The 15,736-nt window shown below is 36.4% G+C and overlaps 1 protein-coding gene across 2 annotated transcripts; it reads left to right on the forward strand.

Annotated features, from left to right (window-relative positions):
• Nucleotides 1–2,296: 2,296 nt before the first annotated feature.
• On the forward strand, nucleotides 2,297–8,928 carry LOC130973863 (acetyl-coenzyme A carboxylase carboxyl transferase subunit alpha, chloroplastic). Of its 2 annotated transcripts, none has more exons than XM_057898548.1 (12): nucleotides 2,297–2,626; nucleotides 2,941–3,306; nucleotides 3,433–3,507; nucleotides 4,099–4,206; nucleotides 4,354–4,514; nucleotides 4,631–4,745; nucleotides 4,838–4,992; nucleotides 6,213–6,264; nucleotides 6,410–6,478; nucleotides 6,722–6,799; nucleotides 6,885–8,010; nucleotides 8,449–8,928. In XM_057898548.1, the coding sequence occupies exons 2-11, from the start codon at nucleotides 2,983–2,985 to the stop codon at nucleotides 8,007–8,009; spliced, it is 2,262 nt and encodes a 753-aa protein (XP_057754531.1). In that variant the 5' UTR covers nucleotides 2,297–2,626; nucleotides 2,941–2,982; the 3' UTR covers nucleotide 8,010; nucleotides 8,449–8,928. The 2 variants fall into 2 exon arrangements, with proteins under 2 accessions (XP_057754531.1, XP_057754532.1); XM_057898549.1 differs by having other exon boundaries at nucleotides 2,975–3,306.
• The last annotated feature ends 6,808 nt before the right edge of the window (nucleotides 8,929–15,736 follow it).

Here is a 15,736-nt window from a genome sequence, read left to right on the forward strand (position 1 = left end):
TTGAATGTGTATCTCTTAGATTCCCCAACAGAATCTTCGTGGTATAAGCTAGATAGATGGCGGCATTTATGAGGATCCGAAAAGTCTCACCTTGTCCGTGGTATTCCGAGTAGGATCCTGGGAATCCGGAAAGTCTAACCTTGTCTGTGGTATTCCGAGTAGGATTCCGGTAATGAATGACTGTGACGTGCTTCAAACTTGCAAGTGCTGGGCGTTAGTGACAGACGCAAAAGAATCAAGGAATTCTATTCCAGTAGGCGCAGGAACCAACCAGTGATTAGCCGTACTGTGACAGAGTGCGTGAGCATTAGTTTTCACTGCGAGGATGGGATGTAGCCATCAACCATGGGTGATGCCTCCAGATGATTAGCTGTGCGAGTGACAGCCGCATAGGATATTTTCCCGAGAGGATTGAAAGTAGCCACCGCTGATGGTGAACCCCTATACACAGCTTGCCATGGAAAGGAGTAAGAAGGAGTGAGTAGAAGCAGTAGGAGAGCAGGCGTCCTTGGGCCATACAGCATCTTCATATGCTTATCTGAAATTCTCACCAATGAATCTGCATAAGTATTTTATCCCTTTTATTGTTTCCTTTTATTATTAATTTTCGAACCCATAACTAATGTTTAATCCGCCTAACTGAGATTTACAAGGTGACCAAAGCTTGCTTCATACCAACAATCTCTGTGGGATCGACCCTTACTCACGTAAGGTTTATTACTTGGACGACCCAGTACACTTGCTGGTTAGTTGAACGGAGTTGTGGATTCAACCAGTGCCATAATAATGATGCCTCTCAAAATAGTTAGAACATTGATCACAAATGATCCATGGTTCCCTCGTGCCAATTTCTTAAATTCCATAATTTTACAAAGAGTGCAACTTAAAGAATAAGGATCACAATTTCGTCCACCACCCACATTCTCTTTGGATACAAGGTAAGAAGACACTCTCCTTTGAGTGAGGCGGTACTCTTCGTTGTTTTGTGTGGCAAGGCCTATACCTTTAGGAGAAGGTGAAAAGGCACTCTCATTTGATTTATATAGTACCTTGATTTTATTCCTCTTGGGGATGCGTAACGGAGAGACAAAGTCTAGATTAGCCACCAGATGCATCAGGTCTGGCAATGTAACTGACACGTGAGCTCATGACCAGTAAGACAGACATGCATCATCACTATAAGAATAATTAGTTTTAGCGACAAACTTTTAGCGGCAATAATACAATGACTGCTATTTTTTTTATTTAAGTTATGTTTTTGTGGCTATTATATATTTGTCATTAATATTATATATTATAATGGCAATTATTATTATTGCTATTAAAAATATAAGAAAAAATACTTTTAATGAAAAAATTTTCATAACCATAGTACTATGGCTGGTATTATTTTTATTAAAATATATTTAAAACTATTTTTAATAAAAAATTTTTAGTGGCCATTATACTATGGCTAGTATTAATTTTATTAAAATATATTTTTTATAACAATTAGTTAAAAAAAGAACAAAAACCACAAACATCCGCCTCTCTTCCTTTCTCTCACTCTGTGAGAAACCTAACTTTAAACCCAGCCACCATCACCATCTCTCATCGCAAAGCTTTCAGTAGCATTCTTACCTTCATCATTGGTTCTTTCCTTTCTACTCTCGAAAATAGATGTTGAATCACTTGTTTGTTGTTGTTTACAGCATATTAAAGCTCAACAAATCAGATATATTGTGAGAAATAACTAACAACAACATATAAAAATATTTCATCCTATGAAAATGATATTGTTTTTTTTTTCTAAATAAAAATTGACACATAGTTCTCTATCCATTTTGAGAGTCTATGTTAACATTTAATGTACAATTCAATATGCTAACATAATAGTTAGTTCAGCAACTTATGATAATTCAATGTTTTTTGTTAGAACTTAATAAAAAAATATTTAAAAAATCGCGTTGTGTCAAAAAAAAATAGAAAAATAGAATGAACAGAGATTGAATAGGCAATTGACTCCATATTTTTTTTAAAAAAAGAACATCTATTTAAAAGTTGAAAGTGAAAGGGCACACAACAAAAGTCATCAATAGTAAATTAGTAATAATAACTAGCACCTTCAAGACACAGCCTCCCCCCTCCCCAATCAAAATAAAAACTAAACAACATAGCACCTTGGGAGAGTGGCAAGAAGAGAAGCTAAATTCCCAAATTACCCCCATGAAAGCGAGGGTTATTGTGTTTTGCGTGATGTTGTAGAAGAAATGGAAGAATAACACTAAACATAGTTGTTCTCACTTGTATGGCTTAACGGCCAAACCGAAAAAAGCTGGCTCATTATTGTAACAGCACAAAGCAGCATAAGAAATATCGCCCCCCATTTCATAATTTTCACACTTGGCCATTTTCTTCCTTTGGACACACCAAAAATAAAAACAATTCTAAACCCCAATCTAAGCTTAGCTACTCACTCCCAACTACATACAACAACTCTCTCCCACTTCGACGATCTCTACGATGTTCTTCCCATCTTTTCCCATTTTCTCTCTCTTCCCTTAAGAATCCCTTCATTTCTCTCTCCATCACATTCCAGATTGTTCCTTCTCTTTCTCTCTCGCCTTTTCTTCTCTCTGTTTCCCAGGTAATAATGGAGCTTCTTTTTTGGCCTTGTTTCATTTTCGTTTTCCTGGGAATGTTATGGGAGAACTTTTGGTTTTGTTGTGATTTTTAGCTTCTTTTGTTGTGTTTGCCTTGATTTTGTGAAAATGGGGGTTAAATCGTTGATGGGTTCATCAAAAAATTGGATCGAGATGAAGTTTTCTCCCTTTTTAACTGTTTTTCTTGTGATTTTTTCATATTTCGTTTCTGGTTTTTTTCTGATTAGTATTGGTAAAGTTGGGATCTTTTGTGATGGATGTGTTTACACTGATGGTAACATGATTTTTGGTTTTGAAGGTTTTTTTAACATTTTGGTGGTGGAATTTTGAAGAATTGGAGATGGCTTCTTCCTCTGCTGCTGCATCTCTTGCCGGCGGTTCGGCCTCGGATCTGCTGAGGAGTTCAACAAGTGGATTCAGCGGTGTCCCTTTGAGGACTTTAGGGAGGGCAAGGTTGCCCTTGAAGCAAAGGGACTTCTCAGTGTCTTGTAAGATGAGGAAGGTGAAGAAGCATGAGCACCCTTGGCCTGATAACCCTGATCCCAATGTGAAAGGCGGGGTGCTGAGCCACCTCTCACCTTTCAAACCACTCAAGGAGAAGCCGAAACCGGTCACTTTGGATTTCGAGAAGCCCCTTATTGCTCTGCAAAAGAAGATCATAGATGTAATTTCCAGTTTGCACTTTGTTTGGTTGTGTTGCACGCTTTGCTTCGTTTATGTGATAGTTAGTTACTTTGTTAGTTGTGTTTCATCGTGGTTATGCTCATTCTATTTATGGTTGCATAAACAGGTGCGGAAGATGGCAAACGAAACTGGTTTGGATTTTAGTGATCAGATTCTCTCATTGGAAACCAAGTACCAGCAGGTTTGGTAGTTGTTATTAGTGTTATTCTTGAGAAAGTGGGATTACTTTTTTGGGATAAACTGATTATTAGTGGATTAAATTACATGCTGAATGTCATGCATGTTACGATAGATATCGTGAAATAATTATTGGCAGATTGGTTTACCTATCATGCTACTCTCTGATGATCTGATCATAACTTGCCAGAGTGAATCTATTCCCTTTTTAACCTGGTCTTGTTAGTTAAGCATGGCTGTTTTTAATATTTTAGTTGTCGCTCATCCCATGTATTTGTCACAGAAATGAAAGTTTAACTTCTTTTAAGTGATTGCTATGTTTTCTGATTCCCTCATTGAATGAAAACTTTCTTTTATTCAATTAAATATTATAGTTTTGCACATTCTATGTTGAAGAGTATTATTGTGTTAAAGGTATGTTGTGTTTGTGTGTTGTTCACTGTGTTTTATTGACTTTGGCTTGTCTTGGTTGTACTGTGCTTGTCAGAGTCCCATCATTCAAATAACTCCTTTTCCCTTTCTACTGAACTCTAAGGTATTAAACAGTAAAAATTTGGGGAAATTGGTCTCATCATTTCACCATTCCTCGTTTCAGGCTTTGAAGGATTTATACACGCATCTGACTCCTATTCAGCGGGTCAACATTGCACGGCATCCTAACAGGCCGACTTTCCTTGATCATATCTATAACATTACTGACAAGGTCTACCAAATATTGACATTGTTTTTCGCTTCGATATATTAGTTATTGCATTTTCTAATTTGTAGCACATACTTCTATTGGTTTATTTTCATTCTCCCAGACGCCCACTTAGTGCAACAGATGTCTCATTTTTTTCTCATATTGCAGTTTGTGGAACTCCATGGTGATCGAGCAGGTTACGATGACCCTGCTATTGTTACTGGTATAGGGACTATAGATGGTAGAAGGTACATGTTCATTGGTCAGCAAAAGGGTAGAAATACCAAAGAAAACATTCAGCGGAACTTTGGGATGCCAACTCCACATGGGTATGTCTTCTATGAACTCTAACTATGTTTAAGATATGATAAAAACAGTTTAAATTTATGTGGTTAAGTTTACTGATGAATGATTGACACTGATAGTCGATTTTCAATTCAAACAGTTATAGGAAGGCTCTTCGCTTGATGGAATATGCAGATCACCATGGGTTTCCAATTGTTACTTTCATTGACACGCCTGGGGCATATGCTGACCTTAAATCAGAGGAACTGGGTCAAGTATGTCATAAACTTAGGTTTAACATTCTTTGACACTTGCCAGCTCTCTTTTTTTTCTAGGTTAATCCGTTTCATTACTGTTCATTCTGCAGGGTGAAGCGATTGCTCATAATCTGAGATCCATGTTTGGCCTGAAAGTTCCAGTTATATCCATAGTTATTGGAGAAGGTGGTTCTGGTGGTGCCCTTGCTATTGGATGTGGCAACAAATTACTTATGCTTGAAAATGCAGTTTTCTATGTTGCCAGGTGATCTAAATTTTCAACTCACTGAATCACTCTCAGAAACTCATAATATTGCAATTGTTATTTCTATCACGTACCTCTTATTTTCATTTTGCATATTACTTATTAACTGAATCTTATAGAGCTTCTTTGTATGATCTTAACTTTGCAAGCCTTTGCATGTGATTATCTGTTATGCCAGTTGAGAACTTTTACATAATGTGGTTAGTTATAATGGGATGATGATGAAAGTGGTAGATTTATGTTATTAGTTTGATTGTCCTTGGAGCTAATACTGTTTCCCTCCAGTTATTTTCCATTTCGTGCCCCTCCTATGTACTATTCTTTCAGGGTGTTTCAATTTGATTACTCCGTGACACGGTGACAGATAATAATGTTGTTCTCAAACAAGGAAGATTGTCATTATAAGTTTTTTGAACACAAAATAATCTGAAATACACTTATGTTGAAAAGAGTAAATTTCTTATATTTGAATTGACTATGAATATTAGTCCCCATTATAGTTTTACCTTATATATGAAAAATGAAAGAATGAAAGATTTGTATAAATACTAGGTTTTATTAAGACCACCCTTAGCTTGACCATTGACCAACCCTATTAACCACAAATTTTAAGCAAAATTGCTTTCATGTTAGCTACATTTCAATTTAGCACTTTGAAAAAGTGGTTAAACTGTTAACTGGTTTCAACTTTTCTTTCTTATTTGTACTTGAAACTGATTCAAGTTTAGTAGTGATAGAACCTGGTGTAAACTAGAAGAAATGGGACTAAAACTGTTGTATATTACTACAAAAAGATTGAATTCTGGTGAGGGATCAGCTTCAGAAGCATGTATACAAGAAACAAAATACAAAAGATAAATAGCCATCGGGGATTCAAGAAGCCCTTTACCCATCCAAAGTCAACTTAAAATATGCCGCCATCTCATTTCCCAGACACACCCCCCATACACACCTCCTAACCAAAAGAAAATATCCAATCAGATCCTCACTTGCACTCGGTGCCGGTTCGGCATAATTGTACATCAGTAGTCACGATTGGCCTGGCATCCAAATTAGGATGGCTTCAAATAACTCAACATAAAGTTTCGTCTTTGAATAAGCTATCCACACATGCACACATATGTAATAAGCCTTTGTAGTATTTTTGACAACCAATTTATGAATAGAAATGTGTTTTCTGTTCTGTTCTTCTGATCTGCTCTCTATGTTTTCATGATTAGTCCTGAGGCATGTGCAGCAATCTTGTGGAAGAGTGCTAAAGCAGCACCAAAGGTATACACGGCACCAACCCTTGCCTCTTCTTTCATTTTGTAATATATATTGTATATATCTCTAATATATATATATATATATATATATATATATATATATATATATATATATATATATATATATATATATATCTTATTGTTTGCAGGCTGCTGAGAAACTGAGGATCACAGCCAGTGAATTGTGCCGATTGGAAATTGCAGATGGGGTTATCCCTGTAAGAATCCGATTAATTATGCCTTTCAGTGTTCTTTTTTTCTTTTTTTTTTTCTTTAATCCAAAAGAATTATGCCTTTTGCTCTTAATCCTATTCATATATGATATATGTAAAATATCATTCTACTGGTTTTGAAATTTAATGATATGATTTTGTCTTTTCATACATACAATATAGGCAGTTCCACATTTATGGATAATAATATAATCTATTGAATAAAACATTTCACTGTCTTTTCAATAGGAGCCACTTGGTGGTGCACATGCAGATCCATCTTGGACCTCGCAACAGATAAAAAAAGCAGTCAATGAAGCCATGGATGTAAGTTTTATAGTTAGCAAGTGTTTTACTGAAATTTATGTGACAGCATGTGCATATTTAGACCTGTGATTTTTTAACTGTATAGGAGCTCACCAAGATGAATACCGAAGAGCTACTACGACATCGCATGCTTAAGTTCCGCAAGATTGGTGGGTTCCAGGAAGGAATTCCTGTAGAACCTAAGAAGAAAATCAACATGAAGAAGAAAGATATACCAATTGCCAATAAGATTTCGGATGCCGAATTAGAGGTTGAAGTTGAGAAACTGAAGCAGCAAATCTTGGATTCTAAGGAATCCTCTATTGAGCCGAGATTAGATCTGGATGATATGATAAAACAACTGCAAATAGAGGTTGACCAAGAGTACTCTGAGGCAGTTAATGCCATTGGCTTGTCTGACAGGATGTCAAAACTAAAGGAGGAGGTTGTGAAAGCAAACACAGATAACCAATTTATTGATCCGTTGCTGAAGAGTAAGATAGAAAAGCTAAAGGAGGAGTTTGATCAGAAATTGTCCACGGCACCCAACTTTGGCAGGCTGGAGAATAAGGTTAACATGTTGAAAGAATTGTCTAAGGTAAAGCGTTTGCAAGATCAGAACAAGCGAACTTCTGCACTGGAGCAAGAATTGAAGACAAAATTCGATGGCATCATGAAGAATCCAAGAATAAAGGAAAAGTATGAGGCATTGAAGTCTGAAATTCAAGCTGCCGGGGCATCCTCCTCTAGGGATTTGGATGATGATCTGAAGCAGAAAATTGTGGAGTTTAATAAAGAATTTGACTCGCTGCTGGCTGAGTCTTTGAAGTCGGCCGGCATGGAAGTTAAGATTGCTCCAGCAAGGCCACGAGACAGCTCAGGGGAGTCTGCAGAGTTAGGATATGAATCGAAGATAGAAGAATTAAGAGAGGGTATAAGTAAGGAAATCGAGAAGTTGGCGAACTCATCCAACATTAAGAGCAAGATTGAACTATTGAAATTGGAGGTTGCTAAGGCTGGAGAGACACCTGATACAGAATCAAAAAATAGAATTGCTGCTTTGGTGCAACAAATTAAGCAGAGCCTTGAAGAGGCTGTTGACTCGTCTAGCTTGAAAGAGGAGTATGAAAATCTGGTTTCTAAGATTTCCAGCAGAGATTCGGAAATGGAAGATGGTCTCACCAATGATCAGTTGCGAGAGAAAGTTGGTGCAAACCGCAGCTTTTCTTAATGTGAGTTCATCTGATCACACAACTGAAAAATCTCTGCAACTTTGGACTTTTTAAGGCATTCTAGGGGATAATTTATCTGTAGCTTTAAAACATTGCTAGTCGTATTTTCCACTGAACTGAATTGCATAGCTTATGTCATAAACCATTTCTCTCAAAAGCTTAACCTATAAACGAATAGTTTTATATCTTAACATTGCAATAGTGCTAACGTTAGAGTGCAGTGTTTTGTACAGTACTTGCGTCTTTATTTTGTTGAGTCTTTATTTTATTGTTTACTTTGTAATAAGCTCCACTTTATTGTGTTGAGCTCTTTCTTAAAATATATATAATATGCGATCTTAGATTTATAATCAGTTTTTTCATATGTGAGTTTACTTCATTCTTCATTTAAATTTTTGTTCTCACTTTCATAACATTTTGTTGAATCACTTCTATCAGCCTGCTGCTTCTAGAAGGTGCCAGAGTAGATGATGATCCTAACATGCAAGATCAGTATAACTGAGTGTGGAAACTGCACCATTGTTCTTATTGATAAGTAGCTTATATCATCAGCTGCGGTGCATCAAGTAGCATTATGGCTATATTTCTTTGATCCAAGTTTTGGGATTTAGAAGACTTGCATTTGAATTGTGGCTGATATTTTTCTGTCATCGTCCATCTCAGTATCAGAAAAAAAAGGGAGAATAAGAAGGGAAAGCCATTTTGTATTTGTTTGAGTCACAATGTTGGAGTTAATTTTAGAACTTTTCCCCCCTCCATTTCTTTAGCTTTTTGCTTTTTGTTTATTTTTTTTTTTTTCAAAAAATATTTGAAACGATGAAATTTTCCCTGAAAAATTAGTCTTAGATGCTTAAATGAACATTGTATAGATTGCTTGTGTTTCAGTAACCCAATAAATAGTAGTGCTGTTTTGTCTTATTATCTTACGCATTGGGTTTATGTAGGAGATAAAACTCAGCTGGAATAAGGCAATGAAGTGCCTCCTTTTGTTTTTCAGAAAATAATCCATCAATGCTTAATCCATTCTCACCCTTAGGAGTTGAAGTCTTGCTGATTTTCACATTCTCTTCAGCAATTGAATTATTTATGGTCACAGCACCACCCGGGATTGATTTGCGTTGCATATTGGGAGGATAGCCATACTTCACATAGCATGTATCAATTGTGTGGCCATTTTTGCCACAATGAGAGAAAATTCTTGGTGCTCCCCTGCCACCAGAGCCTCTGCCACGTCCTCCATGCTCCCTTATTCTCTTAAAGAGTAGGTGGTGTTGATGTCCGGAGGTTTCATTAACATAATGGGGGAGCGCACCGTGGCGTATTGATCATTCAATCCCTGAAGAAATCGAATCCCATATGACTCGAGCCCATATTTTTTCATTATTGCAATTTTACAAGAGCGTATAGCTAGGAGAGGACAAAAGTGTTTCTGTCCCAGGCCTTCAAAGGTGGGATCAGTTTCATTAGGTGGTGGAAGGGAGCCATCAACGAACTTGTATTTGTTCTTCGACTTGAGTGAAATCCAAACAGAACGCACCCATGCATGATAGTTGTGAGTGGTAAGCCGAGACGAAGAGAGCGAGATACCTGGATTTTCGCTCACATGCAAGAAATAGTAACTAGATGGATCTCGAGTGAGATTGATGCTAGATCTACTCATGTGAGCTTGCAAAGTTGAAAATTGTCGCATCATTTGCGTGAAGCTGTGAAAGTCACTAGCAAAAAAATTCGGTGTATGATTCAACTAATTCGGATTGGAATTTGGATCCATCACATGTTCACATGTGCCCTGATTGCCATTAATGAACATTCACACCAGGGAGTCAATTCACGATCTTCACCAAGGGGAAACGGCTCTCTGAAGCTCTCAATCTCAATGCGTTGCAGTGTCGTGAAGAGAATGGCGCGAACAAGAGCAGAAACCTCTTTTCTAAACCTCGTGATTGGAACTCATCAACCTATCCATGGATGGTGACGTTCTCATCAACTCTATCATGTGAGGTGAAGAGAAGAGATGATAAAGACTCGAGAAGAGAAGGTGTAATTGCACTATAAATGTGATAGCTCACTGTACCATATAGAAACCTGTGTGTGAGTGCAAAAACTGTATAACGCGAGAGAGAAACAGGGACAAAGCTTGGAGCCATAAATGAAGATCAAGATGAATTTTGAATTATGATGATGAATCTCATTTAGTTAAGATAGAAGTCGTGTTTATATATACACAGCCTATGAACTATCTAACATCTAACTTCTTCTAATATGTTGGTCATGTGTAAGGTTCTCTGGCATCACTGAAGGTAGAAGAGGATTTAGAGAGAGAGAGAGAGAGAGAGAGAGAGTATAGAAAAGCAATCGTATGAATAGTCACGAATAACAAGAATAGAAGTAGTGTGAGGAATCACTGGAGAGGAAGTATCAATGTGATAGTCCCAAACTAGTGAATGAATATATTGAACAAGAGTGTATGACTATAACAGAAATGATGTTTGGCATTCGAGAGATCTCCACAATTCTCACTTTAGTCTTTTCCTACCTAAAACCAATACTCCTTACTTATATATATATATATCCTGTAACTAACTCCCTAAATTCACGGAGCCTTTCTTATTCCTCTCCTCCTATATGCATATTTAAAAGGAATAATTTCTTTATGTTTTCCCTGAACTTCTTGGCTATCGGGGTTTGTCACAATTCCCCACCCCCTCGAAGAGCTACTTATCCTCAAGATGAAAAGAGGGAAAGGCCAGCTTCAACTTATCCGCCAACCCCCAATTTTTTTCAAAATCTGGTAGGTTCTATCATTTCACTAGAACTTCAAGTTCTCCCAGCTTATTAAGGCGTTCATCCAAGTTCTACTCAGGCTCAACCACAAGCTCCTCTTCTTCAATCAGTGCAGCCTGTAATGGATGAGGTGCCAAGGAAGGGCCAATACTATTCTTAAGAAAGAAAACATGAAAAACAAGATGGATTTTTGCTGAATAAGGTAGGCAAAGTCTGTAAGCAACTACCCCAATCTTCTCCAGCACTTCAAAAGGACCATAAAATCGAGTACACAACTTCTGGTTTAGCCTGGTGGCAAGGACTTCATTCTGCATGGTTGGAACTTCAAATACACAAAATTCCCAATATTAAAAACCACCTCTCGCCTCTTTACATCAGCAGCATAGCGCATCCGATTTTGCGCCCTGTTTAGTTGGAAATGTATCTCATCCAACATCTGATTCCGATCTACAGTAAGAGTCTCACTTCCTCCACAGTTGACTCCATCCCACCCCCACAACAAAGGAGGGGGTTCTTTTCCATAAAGAACTTTCAAGGGAGTCATCCGAATAGACCCATGGTAAATTGGTAATTAGTGTTGTACCGAAATTCAACCCACGACAACCAAGCTGGCCACTGCTTTGGTTTAGAACTGGTAAGACAATGAAGATAAATCTCCAAACATTTGTTTAAAGCTTCAGTTTGGCCATCCGTTTGCAGATGATAAGCGGAGGATATCTTCAAGGAGGTTCCAGCTAGCTTGAGGATCTCGGACCAAAAAGCACTCATAAAGACCTTATCCCAGTTAGAGACAATAGATGATGGAAAACCATGAAGCCACACTACTTATTTGATAAACAGTGATGCAATATCCTTAGTAAGGCTGTGAAAGGGGAAAAAATGGGCATACTTAGTCATACCACAACGAATATAGTATCCATCCCTTAGGCCTTAGGTAACCCGCCAAGGAAATCCATCGAAATATTGGCCCACACATTAGTAGGAATGGGCAGGGGTCAGAGGAGGCCAGCAGGTTGAAGAGTGGAATGCTTATTCCTTTGACAAATTTCACAGGCCTTAATAAATTCCAACACAGTTGATTTCATACCCTCCCAATAGAGAATCAAAGAGATTTGCTTATAAGTGCGAAAAAATCCAGAATGGCCCCAAATCTTGGAGTTGGGTAACTGATTTTTTTTTTTTTTTTAAGGGTATGGCGATTGCTTGCAATAGCTATGATTTTGCATTGGCGTAAATACACTTTGGAAATTCTCAAGGAATTTGGCATGGAGAATGGCAAGCCTTCTTTCACACCTATGAAACTGTCCAAGGGCAGTGGTACAAGATTAGAGAACCTTGCTCCCTATCGACATCTCATAGGTCGCTTAATCTACCTCATAAATACCTGGTTGGACATCACTTTTGCTGACAGTAAGCTCAGTCAATACCTCGACTGTGCCACGGACTCACACTTTAAAGCGGGGATATATGTTTTAAGATACCTCAAGCAAGCCCTGCTAATGCCATCCTTTTTCCCCCTCTGTTGATCTCTCTTTGATTACATACTCAGACTCTGATTAGGGAGCTTGTCCCGATTCTCATAGGTCCGTATCTGACTATTGTTATTTCTTTGGACAATCACTCATATCGTGGAAGAGAAAAAAGTAGACAACCATGGCTAGATCCTCTGTTGAGGCAGAGTATTGAGCCTTAGCTCTGGCCACTTGTGAAGGCTTGTGGCTGTCTTACATCTTCCGCGACTTTAAGCTTCCTATAAGGTCAACCAATTAGACTATACCGTGACAATAACTTTTCCTTGCACATAGCAGTCATTCCCGTCTTCCATAAACAAATTAAAACACATTGAGATTGAGTATCGTATCGTTCGAGATCAAGCTCAATGTGAAAAGACAAAGCTCCTACCAGTTTCATCCATCAACCAACTAGCCAGTGACAGATTCAGAAAATTTTGAGAGTGGAGGCAAAATATACATAATATGATAATAATTTTTATAATTATACTTTGTTATTATAAAATATAATTAGTCTTTAAATTATCTAATCAACAAATTAAAATACTAAAATAATAATTTAAATAATAATATGTAAATTAAAATTTATTTTTTTTTACATTTTATATTTTGAAAAGATTAAATAATATTTTCATTTTCAATATAATCAAATGTCTTTTTTTTATATATGTCGTTAAATAATCATTTAAAAATCCATCTCTCATACGATTATGAAATCGATTCTTTATATTATTCGTATTTAAAAAAGTTTTTTCAACTAATGTTATCCCCAAAAAACTAAAGTTAACTTAAAAAAAACACCAATTAAAAAATAGTATTATTTTGATTTCTTATTATTATTATTATTTAACCATTTTTTATTTAATAGTCAATATAAGATTAATATTTTTATTTGTCATTTTTAATTTAATATTAAAATTAGTTTAATAAGATAGTCTATTTAATTTGAAATTAATTTAACAGAATAATTTTATATAATTATAATCAAATCTAATAAAATATTAGGCTGAATTCTATTGACTATCAAATATTTATATTAAATGGATATGTCATTTGTTAAATATTAAAAAAATTTTTTGTCGCTTTTAATAAATATAATATTTATTAGTTATTTTTATCACAATTTTCAAATAATTTAACAATTATTTTGTCTGCGTCTGAATCTTTTAGATATCAAATTGGTAGTTACTTCTATTTTAAACAAATAATCAAATATATATATATATATATATATATAATATATATATACACGGCACAATAGTGATATTCACTAAGTATATAAACATATTTTTTCAAATTTTAAATTTATTTATTAGTCACAATTATAAAATAACAAATTTATAATTATTTCACTCTTTCTTTTTAAAGGTTATTGTAACAAATTCATTTGAATTTCGAATTACTATTTGTTTTTTGATCATTGAAGTTAATGAGTGAAGTTCACTTATAGTGGGGTCAAATTTAATTATATCGTGGAGGCAAATAAATTTTGTTACTATGTATCAGTTAACAAATTTTTAAATTCCACTGGAAGCACTTGCTCCCACTCCCTTCAACATGAATCCGTCCCTGCAACTAGCTGATGTTTTCACGAAAGCCCTTGCCCTTGGACCATTCAACACATATCAATCCAAGTTAGGAATGATTAATTTTCATGATTGTAGTTTGCTGGGGATGTAAGAGATAAAACTCAACAAATAGAAAAGAGTGATACTAAGTTAGTTACACATATTTATAGGGAAACTATGCCAACTAGACAAAGTAGTTTAAAAGTTAGTTATTTGTATGAGTTAGTCCTAATAGCTAGAGTTAGAACTTAACTAGAGTTAGTTAGCATGAGTTAGAAGTTAGTTGTTAGTTAGTTCATAGACTGTGTATATATACAAATTAACCTGTAGTTTAACTAGATGAGATTCATCATTATATTTTAGAATTCATCTTGATCTTCAATTATGACTCCAAGCTCTCCCTATTTCTCTCTTTCACTGCACATTTTTTGCACTCACACACTAAAATTTCTACAATTTATAGTGAATCTAAGAGTAATGAAATGATTGGATTGAATTCAATTGCATTATTGTACTGTATATGTGATATATATATACAAGAGGTGTAGTTGCTGGGTGTGTTTGCTAGTTTAGGTAACACTACAATGCAGGAGATTTTATTCACTTGTGAACTATAACTAACTACCTATAATTTGAACTAAACTAACTGATAAATAACAACCTAACACTAACATCCTCCCTCAAGTTGGAGCATACAAATTGTATGTTCCTAACTTGGACATAAGAAAGTGAAATTGAGGCGGAGGGAGGACTTTAGTTAGAATATCAGCTAGTTGATATTTAGTAGGTACATGAATCAATCTGATGGTGCCAGCTTCAATCTTCTCACGGATGAAGTGGCAGTCAATTTCAACATGCTTGGATCTCTCATGAAAGGTGAGATTTGATGCCAATTGAAGAGCAGAGATGTTGTCACAAAATAACATGGCCGAATCGACTTAGACTCGAAAAAATTGATGTAAGCCAATTAACCAAATAACCTCATAGCTAGCATGAGCCATGGACCTATATTCAGCTTCGGTGGAGCTCATAGAAACTACTGTTTACTTCTTGCTTTTCCAATTAATGAGAAAGTCATCTAGGAAAGCACAGTAGCCTATAGTTGATCGCCTTGTGTCGAGACAACTACCTCAATCGGCATCAGAATATATGGACAGGGTGAGTTGGAAAGCAGCTGAAAACAGAATCCCTTGGCCTGGTGCATTCTTAAGGTACCTTAATACTTGGTGAGCAGCTTGTAAATCAGGCATCTGCGGGTCAGACATGAGGTACATGAGGCGACCAATAAGCCTCCTATACGCAGAAGCATCAGGGATTGGATCACCTTCTTTAGCTCTTAATTTGAGATTGGCATCCATAGGAACTGTTGTCGGCTTGCAGTCCAAGAGGTTAGTGTCGTCGAGCAAAGAGAGTGTATACTTGCGTTGTGTGAGTGAAATCCCGTGAGAAGATTTGGCGAGTTCCAAGCCTAAAAAGAATTTCAAGTCCCCCAATATTTTGAGTTTAAAAATGGATTGCAGCTTTAATTTAACTCTGGTCACCACATCAAGGTTAGCTCCTGCAATTATGATGTCGTCTACGTATACTAATAAGAAGATTTCAGAATCACCAGAACCTGTTGAGAACAAGGAGTAGTCACTTTTGCATTGAATGAAACCATTTTGCTTAAAAGTTGAGCAGAATTTGTGAAACCACTGTCTCGAAGCCTGTCGGAGCCCATAAAGTGACTTTGTAAGCCTACATACAAGGCCTTTCTTGCGTTCAGGGAGCCCCATTGGAACTTACATATATACCTCTTCATCCAAATCCCCGTTGAGAAACGCATTGTTGATGTCTAATTGAATGAAATGCCACTTACGCACT

The sequence above is a fragment of the Arachis stenosperma genome, chromosome 4, assembly GCF_014773155.1.
Source record: "Arachis stenosperma cultivar V10309 chromosome 4, arast.V10309.gnm1.PFL2, whole genome shotgun sequence".
NCBI classification, from domain to species: Eukaryota; Viridiplantae; Streptophyta; class Magnoliopsida; order Fabales; family Fabaceae; genus Arachis; species Arachis stenosperma.

What these genes read in the sequence shown, in the direction of transcription:
- LOC130973863 (XM_057898548.1), top strand. Translation starts at nt 2,983, where the DNA reads ATGGCTTCTTCCTCTGCTGCTGCATCTCTTGCCGGCGGTTCGGCCTCG. An exon ending in TGGAAACCAAGTACCAGCAG is followed by an intron (nt 3,508 to 4,098) that starts GTTTGGTAGTTG and finishes TCCTCGTTTCAG; the next exon opens with GCTTTGAAGGATTTATACAC. An exon ending in GGGATGCCAACTCCACATGG is followed by an intron (nt 4,515 to 4,630) that starts GTATGTCTTCTA and finishes CAATTCAAACAG; the next exon opens with TTATAGGAAGGCTCTTCGCT.